Genomic DNA, 15,932 nt, shown 5'->3' on the forward strand with positions numbered 1-15,932 from the left:
TGTACTATATTACATAGGATAGTTTTGTTTATTTTTATACAAATTATCCAGTTCTGAATGAGAAGTTAGTCCGTCAATGTAAGAACATGTAAATAACTAGTTAACTTGTCAGTTTAAATTAGTGGGTCTGACATTGATAGTTAATGCCTTTATATATGATGTAAGACATGAATGAAAAAAAAATGCTGGTGCTAAATAAGAATGACAAACCCTGTAGAGGCCTTGACATTTTCTGTACTAATTCTGATGGCAACTGATAAATGCTAAAGGTTGTGCTTGCAATAAAAATGCAATTTTTCTATAATTGTGTGGCTTCTTTCATGCAATTCCACTGTAATAAAACTAAGAAAAATAAATTTAAAAGTATTTGTATTTCATTCAATATATTAAATGAATGATTTTTCTTATTACTCCTATTTTACATTCAGTATTTTTTTCCGGTAATTAAAAATATTCACTAATGGAGTTTATGTAGAACATTCAGGAGAGGAAGTAGATATTTATTTCATTAAGGTAGCATATACATAATTCTTTGTTAAATTTATGCAAAATATACAATTTCACTTGAAATAACCAGATTTCTTATATTACAAGTTACTACACTCATAGTTCTCAACAAAACTGCTTAATGATTGTACTACTTCACTGATATCATCAATTTCTACCCCAGTTTCCGAGCAGCGATGATATTTCTGGAAATCCACTTTTGAAGATCTTTTTAAGAGATCTTCCACAAGCAAACCTGCACTACTGTTGTTATGGAATCCTGCAACAACTGGAATCTTTTCCACTCCTGTAATATATGAATGGCATTGTTGAGTACAGAGCTTACTTCATTATTAGTCATAAATGTAATAGACCTCACTTGGTATCCAATAAATCTTAAATGTCATTTACTTTATAATTTTGATGTAGTGTTTTTTTTCAGTGAACTTTCATATGTAATATTTTGAAAATAGAGGTGGCGAATAACTCCTACAGTACTGACTTAACTCATGAAAGATGAGCAAGCATATTTTGGTGAAGATTCAATGTAGAAGTGACACTATATATCTGCCAAATTTAATGGCTTTCCTATAAAATTTATAAATATGTCTTGTATGGAAAACTTATTTCACACATTTCCATCAAATTTGTGTTATGCTTTCCAAATAGGCATACCAAAAGCTGCAGCCACAACTAGGTTAGCATTCAACCTAAAAATTACAAATACAGCACTGGGACTTAGCTCATTCTGGTTATGTGAAACCCGATACAGTGGTCTGCTACTAATGAAATACACAGTACTGCATATGGCTAGCATTTGTGCCACTGTCCAGCAATAGTGTACTTGTATGAAACAACCACACATATTGGTGAAATAAATTACCATTCAAATACCACAAAGGCATTCTTCCGGCAGGTTCACTAGATATATGTCAACCACAAAATACTTGCTTTAGTGTACTCATTTAAAACCCGTAGCACTTTCCTAAACTAACTTTCTATTGCATTTGGAACAGTTAGGAAAATGTAATGGGCTTTTTGAATTTATTAGTAGCAAACACAGGGAATGAGAGACAATATGTGATATGGTAGGATAGTATTCTGTTCAGCACACATGTAAATATTTCCACAAACGTATAAAAAAACAAGCAAAATTGTTTAAAATAACTTATGCTATTTTAAATGGTAACATTAATGTGTGGCTACAGTACTATAAGTAAAAAAAAAAAAATTTTCCTAATGCCATTATGTCCACTACCTCTGTATATAATGGAAACAGTCAAATGACATCAGCACTATTTATTTGTGCCATAGATATAGCTTTAGATAAGTCAGTCTGTATAAAATGTTGGTGCATTTTTTTGTTCAAATCAAACAGTGCTGTATTCTTGCATATTTAACAAACGTCTCAGTAATTTGATTTTTACCAATCAAGACAGTTTTATTTAGGAAGAATATGCACAGAGGACTTTATTTATTTTTAAGCTATTTCAAAGTAAAATTAAACAACACAACCAATTACTGTACATGACCAAAAACCAAACAACACTAATTGCTGTAAGTGACAAAGATGAACTATCACCAAAAACACCAACAGAGATTACAAAAATAATTTCTGGATTGAGGGTTTTTATTTATTTATTTTAATGTAATATTTCAAACTATACGATTCTGAGAAGTTGGAATGCCAGATTGAGGTTTTTCTGTGTTTTTATTGATATGGCTTCAAAGCCTGTTCTTTGGATGGCTTTGGTTTATTTGTCTTTTGAGCTGAGTAAGTCTCTTTCTATGATTGTGAGGGCTTGGCTATTTCAAATACAATCCGGTGATAAAGAGAAGCATTATTCTTGAGAGTTTAGGAATGGACACCGAAATATTCGAAAGTTGCAATGGTGTGCTCAATTTTAGAATGTATATTGTATAACAAATGTTACATATTTTTCAAACAGTCACAAGTGCTTACTAAACAAAATGCAAGTATGAAATGAAGTTTTTACTCGTAAAAACTTAGTAACTTTTTACTAAGCTTACTTTCTTCAAAGAGTAGATCTTCAGCCATCGAAGCTATTGCACAATGGTGTCATGTCTTTCAAGAATTGTAAAGTGAAAGGCTTGTTTCACTTACTTCCACTGATATTTTACTCGCACACACACCTAGGAAATGGCTGATTGCTTCATTTGTCAAAGTGTGATTTGGATACATTTGGTCCACTCCTCACAATTAAGATGTCTAATGAATGCAGTTGGCTAAGGCCTAGAACCACAGCTAACTCTATGTTTAATTTGACAACTGACCTTTCTGTTGGCTTTAATATGTGCGATCTGAAATGATCAAACAAAAGAGCTGGCTTTTTCTGAGAAGGCCATGGGGATGTTTTGATGTACTGTCTCTAACACAGTAAAGACAATGCTGTGTATACCTGGTACACCTTCAGTACATAAGACACAGGGGAATTTTAGGCAAATTTTCATTGCATCTTATGTTCCAGAAAATATAGTAATTATTATTAATTTGGAAATGTTCCAAAATATTAATTCAACCTAATCTATATTAAGTTTTAGGTATTCTAATTCATAAAAATCAGGAAATATAGTATGTGGTGGAGTGTAAGCAAAGGCCTGGATGAACTATGTGGGTTAAGAGATCAACAAGAACACTCTGCAAAAGTTCAGAACTTGCTATTCCTGAAATGACAAAAATGATGTAAGCATCTATATGTACAGTAAACCCCCGCTATTCATGGGGATTACGTTCCTGAGAAATGCCACGAATACTGAGTTATGGCTCCCATGGTAATAAAGGGGTTCTGTTCCAAAGTATGAAATATATAAGAAAAACTAGTCTAACATTTTTTCTATGTATGTATTATATGTGTGCCTTCATAATATGAATATGTACATTGTGAAATGCAGGCATATGGCATCGAAATGAAAATAAGAAACAATTTAATATTAAATGTAATATTTATAGAAATTTCAAACAAATCTTTCAAACCAGTGCCTTTGCTATAGCTAAAAAACTTATCCCGCCAGTGCTATCACCAGTTTCGCTAAATGTTGATAAAGAAGTGCCTTTTCACGAATGATGAGTGAACTTAACGGAATTTTATTATGAGTTCCGTCTTCTATCCACAGATTTAAAGCCTTTTCCATTTTTTTCTAATTTAACATCATGAGTTTCAGAGCAAATTTTTGAAGCAATTAGCACGTTTTCACCGACAATACGGCGGATTTTTTCTTCCAATTTCTTGACTGATCGTACCGTTGACTCATTGATTTTATAATGTTTTGCCACTGAGGAGACACTTTCACCATTAGAAATTTTATCTAATAACTCACTTTTATTCGCTAATGTCATCACCTTCTTTGATCTATTCACATTTCCCTTGTTATTCATAGCCATATTTTTGTACGGGTTAGAAAGAATTTGTCCACAATAAAGTCACTTTCTTTTATTAACACTGCAAAATGGTAGATTTATCACTTTTAAGCATATCAATTTATAAATTAATAAGTTTATTCAATTTATAAGCAAACGACGAAACCTTCCATGACAAGTGTATAACACATACTGAGAAGGATTAGCGGGAAACAACCACCCTCGTGATTTTGTCACCCCTCTCCTCCCCACCCACCGAGCGCTTTTTCCCCAGGGGGAAAGATAAATTTTAGCCACGCCCATGTTTTTTTTAAGGCGGAAAAAGTTCACTGCACTTTAAAATTCACTTTTTTTTTTTTTTTAGGTTTCATTTTATATTAAATCAGCGACCGCAAATACGTGAAACGGCGCATACGGATACTGCGAATAGCAGGGGTTTACTATACTCTAAGTACTATTATAACATGGTAGTACTGTTTACCAACGTTTGTGCTATTAACTGCAGTGCAAGTAACATAACTGTTTAGACTTAACCCTCCAATTCTCCGAAGAACATAAGCTGCTGTGCATCATACTGTGGGTGCAATGTCTTGCAATCATCTCTCTCTGACCCTTTTTTTTTTTTTTTTTTTTTTGACAAACCAAGGCACTATAACACAACTCGAAAGTAAAAATTTCCTGACCACATATGGTTCCATGCTAGCTCCATAGCTGATCAGGGGGATTTTTTTACTTTCCAGTTGTGGTACAAGTCATTCCTGGAAACCACATTTTTTTTTTTTTTTTTTTATGAAAACCCCAAACACGAAAGGTATCAAAACCTATAGTACTTAGTAACATGCATGGGTTGAAGGAGAAGTATGGGGGGAGGGGGATGCCGGAAACTTTGCTCTAGAGACTAAACATGGGTTTCATCACTTCAAGCCTCCAATAAGCAAAGTGATGGTATTTCACCGGTTGATGAAAGTCATCTACCACCTACAAATATGGTTTCCCTTGGCCCAATAGTGTCCATGGTGCATTTATAATAAGTGAATCAAGTTGAGTCTGAACTTTTGGCAGCACACAACTTAGCTGCCTGCCCAGGAATCCATAATATAACTTTGAGCAATAAATTGCATCTGTAGATTTATTTAAAAAAAAAATAGACTACAAATTTAGCTCATCTTATGTTTGTATCCCCCCAGGGGTTCAACTTTATTTCATAATTTGCTTTTTAAATTAGAATAATCTAAAATCTACACTTGCTGCTTATTGCTTCTTTTAAGGTTATGTTAATGTCCATTCCACTAAAGACTGGGCAACTATTTCATGTTTCTGACTTATCAGCTGATCACATACCTTAAACGCAAGATTTGTTTTATTTGCACAAAAATATTTTATTTATCATTCTTACCTTTTCTTTCCGATCTGCCACTCAAATCCAAGAAGCCATCTGGAGAAACATCACGAGAGAAGATATGTGGGAAGGGAGCAGTTACAGCAACTGGTTCTTCTACCATCGTTACAGTGCTTTTCGTGAATATAAATGACCATAAGTATATATTTCATTAAATTTCAATTTCATTAAATGACATTGGGAATTAGGGTATTTGGTAAAAGAATTCATACACTGCATTCCGGTTATTTGGGCCACCGGTTAATCGGGGCAGCAGTTTATTTGGGGCAAATCTTAAAAAACAGAAACCAATCGAGAAAATAGGCAGGGTTTACTACGCAAAATTGGGACAAAATGCTGTTTAATTGGGGCAGGAGACCTCAGCACTGGAGATTACCATATGATTATCTCCCCAACCGTACCACATAGTTCGGTCAGATTTCTGGAGGTCACAACCACAAAACAATTAGCAGTCACCTGTTTATTGGGCTTTTCTGTTAGTGCAATCTATCATAAACGGATAGTAAACTCGATCTTATTGAATTTGTGATAATACTGACAGCTGGAATGCTGTGGGTTATTGTGAAATGTGTTTACACTTCCATGGAATCTTCAATCATATAAAAAAAATAATTTTCAGAATCTTCTCTTCGTTCCTATTTTTAAAGCTTTGTAACCCATTACTCCATTCCCACTTGCACATATTATGTTACTTGCAATTTGTGTGTGTCGTGTTTTTTGTTATTGGTTGCTTATCTTTTTACTGTTTTAAATTTCAACCCCCACCCACAAATGTCAGTGAACAGAAATGTCAACTAGTTTAGTTAGTATGTACATATTATAGTACGTATTAATTATTCCGATTATCACATATATTCTTCTGAATTTCACGTATCATTTAATTTTTTAATTGGTAAGGTAATAAAGGGTAAATTTGTGCTTAATATATCTTTACTTTTATAGCCTGTGGTTCCTCCTATTTTCGCTAATTAGAATCACTGTTCAATAGAATTAAGATTCAATTCACAAACGTGATCACAATGACTGGTGCTTACTACATATTGTATAGTGAACAGTACTTTACTATGGTGAGTTCGTTGTAACGTGATTTGATTGTACAGTGAACTAATTGTAAAGTGGGGGGTACATTGTATTTTTAACTATTTACGTGAAACTTCGGATAATTGGGGCAGCCAATTAATCGGGCCAAAATGCACTAGTCCCGATGTGTCCCAAATAACCGGAATCGACTGTAGGTTATACTGTACAGACATGTTATGGACACACCATGTAAATACAAAATTTGTGCAACAAAAGTGAAAGCCAATTTCTTTCATTTTGGTAACCACGTGCAATTCTTACAAAACCACGTCAGTGGCAACACCCTATGTCTCCGCATGCAAAATGGTGGTGATTAGGTTACACAAACTTGTCCATTGTCTGTTTGTGACAATTCTCCTGGTTGAGTGCTCATAATCAAACTTTTGTTGAAAACTGTATGTGAACAATGAAACCAAATAAATCAATTTGCATGACAAAAAAAATTGGATTCCCTTCATTGCTAAGCACAGAAAACATGTTAATCAGTTCGTTGCTGCAAGGAATCACTGAAAGATTCTTTTATTCCGTGATGAATTGTCTTCTCTGAAAACACAGTTGATTGAAATGTATACCAGGATTTAATACACCAGTTTATTGCATTATTCCACAATGGCAAATGGTACTGTTGGTTTCAGCAAGATGAGATATCTTCTCACACATCCAGTGAAAGAGTTACGATGTTGAAAATCATTTTTAATGATAGTCTTACATATTTCTAAAGATGTGTGCTAACATCACTGGATTATTACTGGTGGTGCTTGAAAGGCAAAGTACATAAAAATAATCCCTACACACTGAAGAAACTGAAAACCACTCTACAGAACAAAATTGCAAACAGACATTCAACCATTGCAAAAGTTTCATTGAATATAATGAAGAGTATATGCATGTATCCAACAAAGTAGACATTTTCAACAATTACTATAATTTTTGTAATTACTTGATTACATGGTCTGATAAATGAATTAATAAATTTTAATCACTGATATTGGGATTTAAGATTTTGAATCACCATGTATAAATATTTAGTTATATGACAATTTTAATAATGAACAACCAAAACTTATACAAGGGCTCATCAAATCAAATACAGAAACGAATGGGGGGAAACATTTGGATAAGAAAAAATGCCTTGTATGCATAAATAGTGCTGTAACAAAAACCAGAGTTCTTATACTGATGACTATTTCTTTCTACAACTGTAAAGCAATAAGAGCTGTTTTGTATTTTGTTGCAGAATTTCATCTAGAGCAGATGGTATAAATCCACAACTTGGCATGTGGGCATTGTTGGTAAAACCCACATTTCAGACATTAAAATGTGATATTTTAAATGCATTGGTCCATTTTACATAAGTTTTAGTACTTTTTAACACGTGTGCATTTGATGATAATAGAATCAATTTTTAGTGTAAATGCAAGGAAGGCACAAATTTTTAAAATGCAAATTTTCAAGCTAATATTCTGTAAAATTCAGATTCGGGAGTTGATAAAACTGAATCAAATAATATGTATATGGAATATTACTGCATTGGAGGGAGGAAAAAAAATTACCGAAAATTTTTATTTTTGACAATCTTACTCCACACTTGGACATAGTATTCCAAGTGTGTAATTGCCTTGCGACTTCCCTATCTCTACAAGCAAATGTCCAATAAATCATGAATAATAAATTTCCTGTTTATACTCCGGCACGACAACCAAGTCAGTAAAGTTTACAATAAATCATCAATACAAATATTTATTATATTTAGTAGTCATGGGCTTGAACCCGGGTCTACTCAAGGAACGCATGCTATGCACTCTCGCTCCTGACCATTGGGCTACGGAATAGACTTTCCTTGTGACCAGGCTACACTGCAATAGCCTTATAAGTTATTTTCTGGTTGCTATTCTCCAAGTCCAACCTCACATTTTGCTGCACTGAAACATAGGTGCTACTTTTTTGACCATCCTTAAAGCCTATCTAAGTCATCTTGAAGCATGTTGTTTGGAATTGATCATTAACCACTCTTTCAATCTTTACATCAATCTTCTTATCAGTGATGTTTATCAAAATCAGAGGTACCAAAACCAATTCTTGGAGGGGGTGGGGACTTTCTTCTAAAAACACCAATCCAAAGAGTAACCACTAATTACATCCTGCCTTCCAGTCACTCTGCAATCCATTTTAGAAACTTACCCATGATGCCAACAGGTTCCAGCTTATTACAGTATTCTCTCATCAGGAAATGTTTTGCTAAAATCCAAATTATTTCCTATATTCAGCTCATAAGTAACTGCACCAAAATAGCTAACCAGGGTTTTTAAACAAGATTGTCCCTGAACAACACTATGTTCTGTATCCTTCAGAATTCCATTTATATCTAAATGTACCTACAGTGCTTTTTTTGGGATGGTACACAACGGTACGGCGTACCGGCACCTTTATTAATAGTGACATTTGGATGCAGTACACTTCGAAATTTGTAATATTCCATAAATTTTTTTCACGTTTACCTGCTATTCAAATAAGCTTAAAATTATTTAACTAAATTTGCAATTTTCGCTGGCTATTGTTAAGATATTTTCTATATAAAACTTTATAACCATTTTTAGAATTAAAAATTACTCAGTCGGACTTCCTTTTATAGCGAATTTTTTTTGAATTTCCCTTGGTGGTGGTGGTTATTTGGTTTTTAGGAGCATTAGCAACTAAGGCCATATTGCTCCGGGGATATGCGGTGGTCATTCCCTCACCTTTCCGCATCCTCCATATTTGGTGGTCACGGTCTCGAACCCCGGTCTAATCAAGAAGCGTGTGCTACGCACTGCTGCTCCTGCTCAACTGGCTACGGAGGCACCTATTTCCATTGAGCAAAGAAAATTTTCATACAACAAATGCATTAGGACAGACAACTCGATACGCACTGTTTGCATTTCTGGCCTTTGGCAGTCTACTTCACTGGTGTCCAACCATTTCCCGTACAGGGGCCATATTCAAAAAAATTCAAAGTTAGGTTTCTTTCATGGGCCACACTGAGTGATTAGAGAAAAATTAGTGTTACATTTTCCATATCTTGTTACATGTAAAATTAAAAATATTCAAAAATTTTATTTAGTGCAATACACAATTACATTTACTGAACAAAATATTTAATGAGTAAATTTTTTTGATAATTAACAAAATTTAAAATGCCGTTTTAGTTCACTTTCCGCACAGGCCGTAGGTTGGACACCACTGTGAATCAACTGTAAGCACCCCATTCGAGAATTAGGAGAGAGCAATTTTCTTTTACCCCGACAAATAATCGTGTTGTTTCGCGGGAGTGCGTTTTTCCGTAAATTTTCCCTGTCTCTGTTTACAGGGTCACAGTACCTGAATATCCGAATGACACTGACATTTTGGACAGTTTCAAAAAGAAAAGAAAAGATTAAAATTTAAGAACTACTGAAAATATTGATAAGAGAAGGAAAATGAGGACAACGAAGGTATTTTGAACATGAAATGTTGGCATTTGGTGAAAATGAAATTAGAAAATTGTCAGTTAGGTTACAGTTAAATGGAAGAGATGCAATTTGTGGATTCCTAATTGAAAAGGCGGTTTCGGAAGAAGTGAAGCATTTGATGAACGCTCTGAGTACGATGCCAATTTCATCAAGTGAATGTGAAAGAGGATTCTCACAAATGAATTTGACTGTCAGCCCAACCAGAGCTTCGTTGATGACAAAAACAATTCTTCACTGCTATTTCTTAAAATTGTAGGCCCATCGGTGACACACTTTGATCCAGCAAATATGTCAATTCGTGGCTGCTTTGGAAATGTCATTCAACAATGGACACAAACAAAAGTCGGGATAGTGTGTCAGATGAGAACTTAATAAAAATTTCGAAAATTCTACAAAAACTTTATTATGAAATTATTTTTATTTATTATTTTTTACTTATTACACTTATTTTTTTATATTACTTGAATAATAAATTTATGCTTAATAAACTGTATGTTAATATACTTAATTTGTTGGTCTTATTCCAAAAACATTACTACTAAAGTAACAATATCAGGAAAAACATTTTTAGAGTACTTTTCATATCCTTTTAATTTTCAGTTTTTCCCGATAACAAAGAATGAGTACCAGCACCTATTTTATTTTTTACAAAAAATAGCACTGTGCGTTGCATTTTTTGTAATTGCCTCCATGTTTTTTCTAACCACTGAAGTCTGTAGTTAACCACTTCACTCTTAGAGCCATCTTTACATATTCTCTCCCAACTTCGGGAGAGAATATGTAATCTGTGTTAGGATAACTAAGAATAAAAATAGGTGCATGTACACCAATGCTAGAAGTACAGTAAATAAATTTGATGAATTTGAAGTGCTGGTCAAGGCATCAAAGGCAGATACTGTTGGGATATCAGAGACAGTGTCACACAGATATAACCAGTGCAGAATTGGAATTTGGGGAGTACAATGTGTACAGAAAGGAGAGACAGGATAGGAAGGGCAGAGGGGTTATGCTATTAATTAAGAAACACATAAAATCCAAGGAAGTGCATCCAGTTGACATAGATGGACAGTGCAAAGTTGAGTCAGTTTGGTGTGACTTAAGCATTGGGAAAGCAAAAATGAGAGTAGGAGTGTGTATTAGGCCTAATGATAATGAGTACAATGAACAATTGTACAGAGAAATAGAATGGGCCAGTAAATCAGATTGTGTTTTGATGGGGGATTTTAATTTCCCAGATATTTTTAACTGGAACTTGTGAGTTGGTCACTCACACACACTAGCAAGACTTTTGTGGATTTATTGAATAATTGTTTTCTACAGCATGTTCGAGAGGCAACCAGAGAGTGTAATACTCTTGATCTGATTATCAGCAGTGATTATTCATACATTAAGAATTTGCAGGTAAATGAACCACTAGGTAACAGTAATCACAGGGTACTGATGTGGGATTTACTCAAAGATGTAACTACTGTCGGGGGTAAAGGGAAGGGGTGTTGCTTCCGTAAAGTTGACTACAGTGGTCTTAGACAGTTTTTAAATTCTATACAGTGGGACCAACTGATGTTACCAACAGCAAATTCTAAGTGGGAAGCATTCAAGAAACTAATTGTGGAAGCTACTAGGATTTTCATACCGATTAAGAAATATTGTTCAAGATATAGGCCTAAATGGATGTCAGATGAACTGTGAGAGTTGTGGCAGAGAAGAAAAATGAATGGGATGCATATAAATTATCAGGCAACACTTATATCTGCCTATGGCAGATATAAGCTAGTCTGTAATCAAGTCACAAAGGAGGTTAGGCAAGCAAAGGCAGGTTACAAAAAATCTTTGGCAAAGGATGCTCAGAAAAACAGCAAGGACTTTACTTATAAATTTTAGAAGGGGATGAATCAGATTGGTCCACTTGATATTGATGGTTCAACTGTTGATGATCCTGCTCAGATAGCTGATAATCTGAATGAGTATTTTGCATCTACGTTCACACATGAGGATTTATTATAGGGTGCTTAATGATTTTGTAATAACTGACAGCAAAGTGGAGAAGAAATTGTTGAAGTTAAACAAAGGCAAGGCACCTGGGGTAGTGGAATCTATCCATTTATATTAAAGGAGGTGGCAAAGGAAGTAAGCAAACCCTTAGCCATAATTATGAGAGTATCCTTGGACTCAAGAGAAGTCCCCACGCACTGGAGATGTGCAAATGTATCCCAAATTCACGAAGGGATGACACAAGTAATTACAGACCAGTTAGTTTAACTTCTGTTCCGGGAAAAATAATGGAATAACTGGTTAAAGATGCATTGCAGGATTGTTTAGACAAGGCTGCGGTAATAATTCAGACACAGCATGGGTTTGTTAAGGGAAAGTCTTGTCTGAAAAATTTGATTGGATACTATCAAAAGCTCTCTTTTTTTTAGCATTTTAGCATTAGTAGAGGCATACAATGCAAGAAAGCAAGCTTATGCAGCATCAGCCAAAAAAAAAAAAAAAAAAAAAAAAACCTCCCATTTCATCCCTCCATTGGTTCCAAATGCCTGTCCAGTTTAGCCTTAAATTTACTTAGGCTATTAGTTTCCACAACAAAAAATGGAAGCCTGTTCCACCAATCAACTACCCGCTGGCTAAAGGCAAATTTCCGCACATCTATTCTACAACTATCTTTCCTCAATTTGAAACTGTGCCCCCTTTGGTTCTTAGACTGAGCAAGACGAAGAATCCCATCAGCATTCAGGTTGCTCAACCCATTCAAGGCCTTATACACATCAATCAGATTACCTCGCAGGTGCCTACTCTCCAGTCAGTGCAATTTGCAGAACTTAAGCCTTTCTTGGTAAGAGCACCCCTTTGTTCCCCTCACCAATCTTGTTGCCCTTCTTTGTACTCATTCTAGCAACTCTACATCCTTCCTAAAATAAGGCCTCCAGACCTGTACACAGTACTCTAGGTGTGGCCTGACCATTGCCTTTTATAACAGGATTATCACCTCCCTGTCCCTGCTAGCAAAATTCCTACATATCATTGACAAGACTCCATGACCTGCCCTGGCTGCCCATCTGCACTGCTCAGCGAACTTCATATTTGGCTGAACAATTACCCCCAGGTCTTTTCCACTTCCCTGAGTGTAGTACCACATAGTTGGTATGTTTTTCTTTGATTACTGCTACCTATATACAGTACTTTGCATTTGTCAATGTTAAACTCCAGTTGCCACTTCTCAGCCCATTTTCCCAACTTATCTAGATCCAGTTGGAGTAGCATACTGTCATTACCAACCCTGTCGTTGACAACTATGATGTGGTTAAAAAGGAACTGGATAGAAAAAATAATTTTGATATCATATACTTGGATTTCAGGAAAGCTTTCAGCAAAGTACTTGTTTAATTCATCAGCAACATCAGTTATATCATCTAAAAATTTTCCACAGCTTTACCTTTAACAACTGCAGCCTCTTTCACCATCTGCCAAATAATGACTGTGTGATCACTTCCTGCTAATGGTTCTTATATGTGAGCCTATCATGTTATCTGGTTTATAAGGTCTAGAATATTTTAAACCTAATGCAAATAATAATCATTTACTTTAAGGTTGTCTCCATAAAGGCTCTTTTCATATTCTTCACTATCTTCTGGTCTGTAGTATATTCTAACTCTCATTTTTTACCATTGCATCCAATTACTTGGATAGTACACAGATTCTATGTTGGCATGGTTAAGTTCTGAATCTGGGAAAACTTTTGCATTTCTCAAGCTGCTTTTGATAAGAACCACTAACACCCCCCCCTCCTGTCTGTCCATCTTAAATAAATTATAAATACCATAGTAAACACATAATTTCCTGTTTTTGGTGATACCACATTTCCTTTAGCTCTATAATGTCGGCATTAGCTGTCCTCACCATGAATTCAAATTCATACATTTTATTGACAACACTCCCGCCATTACTGCTGATTTAGTCAAGACAGGAAATCAAAATATTCCAAAGGTGCACCGTTGATAACAGAGTGAATTTCATTTTCCTATTTTAGTGGGATAGGTACCAAAATTTAACAGCCATGTTAAAAGAATATTCAAATGCACAACATACAATACATCAAAACTGTCAACAAATTCACTTTTATTTTCTGTTTATATTTAATAGTAGTTTAGAAGCATATGGTATTTGAATAAATACAATAGTTGGCTAGAAACTGCATTACCCATTTATTCTATGTATATAAATAATGACTTCATTATTAAGTGGAATGGAAGCTTACCTAACAGAACTAGGGCAATATGTTTTCAAGCAATTACCAATTATTTCTTCTGGAGACACTTTGGTTTCTCTGGTACTTGCTGCACTAGTGGTAGCAATAAATAAGTAAGATTAAGTATCCAGTAATTTAAATATTTTATCCTAGTTACTGTATAAAATATTTAACTTAAAATCCAAATAATATTGCTCATACACAAGAAAAGTGACACAAGTCAAAAAAATGCTTTTATTGTTATACACTCCTATAACAATTATACTTTATTAAAGTTTATACTAGAAGCAAGATATTAAAATATTTCTCACCTAATTTTAACAAATTATTACAACAATTTCAATTTTTATAAATGAAACATTTAAAATTGCATTTTTTGAATGGAAAAAAATTTATTATTAATTCAATAAAAAAAACTGAAAAACAGCATACAAGGCCAAATTGCAATGTTTAAAAAAGATGATGACAATAAAGTAAAATCAAGGACATACTGATCACACTTAAGGAATTTGTTATTTGGTTTTTTAGGAGCATTAGCAACTAAGGCCATATTGCTCCGTGAATATGCGATGGTCATTCCCTGACCTTTCCGTATTTGGTGGTGACGGGCTCGAACCCCGGTCTAATTAAGAAGCGTGTGCTACGCACTGCTGCTCCTTCCCACCTGGCTACGGAGGCACACACTTAAGGGATACCTGATATATGCAGCTAAACAAAAAGATCATATTCTGTTATTATATCAAACCAACCTTTGTCCTCCATGACAGAACAGTGATTCCACCACTTATCACCTGTTTGAAGAAATCTGGGTTCAAATCCCATTGGTGACGAGTAATTTAACTTAAAAACCCCTTAAATCAGGGCTATAGTTAGCTTGGTCACACAGACGGAGTGGAGTCCTCCATCCACCATGAGTTATTCCAGGTTTTTTCTAACCTGGATAACATGTTGCTGAGAGAGATAAGCAAACAATAAGAAATAATGGAAGTATCCCTGGCATTGTAACCCAGGCCAGTATTTTTTAATGATGTACTTTTAGATATGCTTATTAAATGCAAAGTAAATCATTTCAAAATTCATCAATAATTAAAATCAATACATAATTATCAATTAAAATTAATAACCATTTATTTTTACTTTATATAAAACAGCATTAATATAAGAAACAGTGCATGTCACAACATAAATCTCCAAAGGTTTAAACAAATCTAATTCTAGGCTATCACCGATCACCAAATAAGAGAAAAATACAGACTATGTATATATAAGTGCAATAGCATCATTAATACAGAGAAAAATATAGGCATTGCATATAAAATAAAGGTGCAATAAACAAGAAAATAAGTATTTTTTAGTGTAATGATATTTATTGAGTTATTGTATAACCAAGCTAAATTAATCAGACAATTGAAAAAATAACCGTCAGCTAAATAACAGTTTTAAACGTTTATAAATTTTTAACAAAAAACTGTGAACTCCAGCCTTGATAAAAGTGGATTTTTATGTGATTAAGAAAAATTATAAACAGTAAATTTTAAATTATGCAATAACTGTATAATGAAATGCAAATGTAGAGTAAACTAAATGAATTTACTTTTTTTGAAAATTATATTACATATTGGCCATTTGAAAGAATTCATTTTCAATTGGATAATCACAAACAATTAAAGCAAAGAATTTCCAAAACTGAAACTTAGGAATAGCTCTTGACTTCTTTTACAAACACAAAGATACTAGGTTAAGGTAAAAGACAAAACACGTTACAGATGAGATTTTAATATAATGACCACCCTTACTCCCAAAACTCAGCTAGAAAGACAAAAAGCTTTTGTGATCAATGGGTTTAAAAAAAAA

At 34.2% G+C, this 15,932-nt stretch overlaps 1 protein-coding gene across 1 annotated transcript in view; it reads right to left on the bottom strand.

Moving 5' to 3' along the window:
- Positions 1-587: 587 nt before the first annotated feature.
- The window catches only part of mst (misato mitochondrial distribution and morphology regulator), a 102,513-nt gene continuing 87,168 nt past the window's right edge, over positions 588-15,932 (bottom strand). Inside the window, exons 12-14 of the mRNA XM_090382792.1 lie at positions 14,088-14,171; positions 5,262-5,377; positions 588-793 (exon numbers count right to left, since the gene is read on the bottom strand). Of these exons, the coding sequence (XP_090238918.1) occupies positions 588-793; positions 5,262-5,377; positions 14,088-14,171 (406 nt within the window). The remainder of the gene's footprint in view (positions 794-5,261; positions 5,378-14,087; positions 14,172-15,932) is intronic.

Source organism: Mastigoproctus giganteus, chromosome 1 (genome assembly GCF_048544385.1).
Source record: "Mastigoproctus giganteus isolate SK-2022 chromosome 1, ASM4854438v1, whole genome shotgun sequence".
NCBI classification, from domain to species: Eukaryota; Metazoa; Arthropoda; class Arachnida; order Uropygi; family Thelyphonidae; genus Mastigoproctus; species Mastigoproctus giganteus.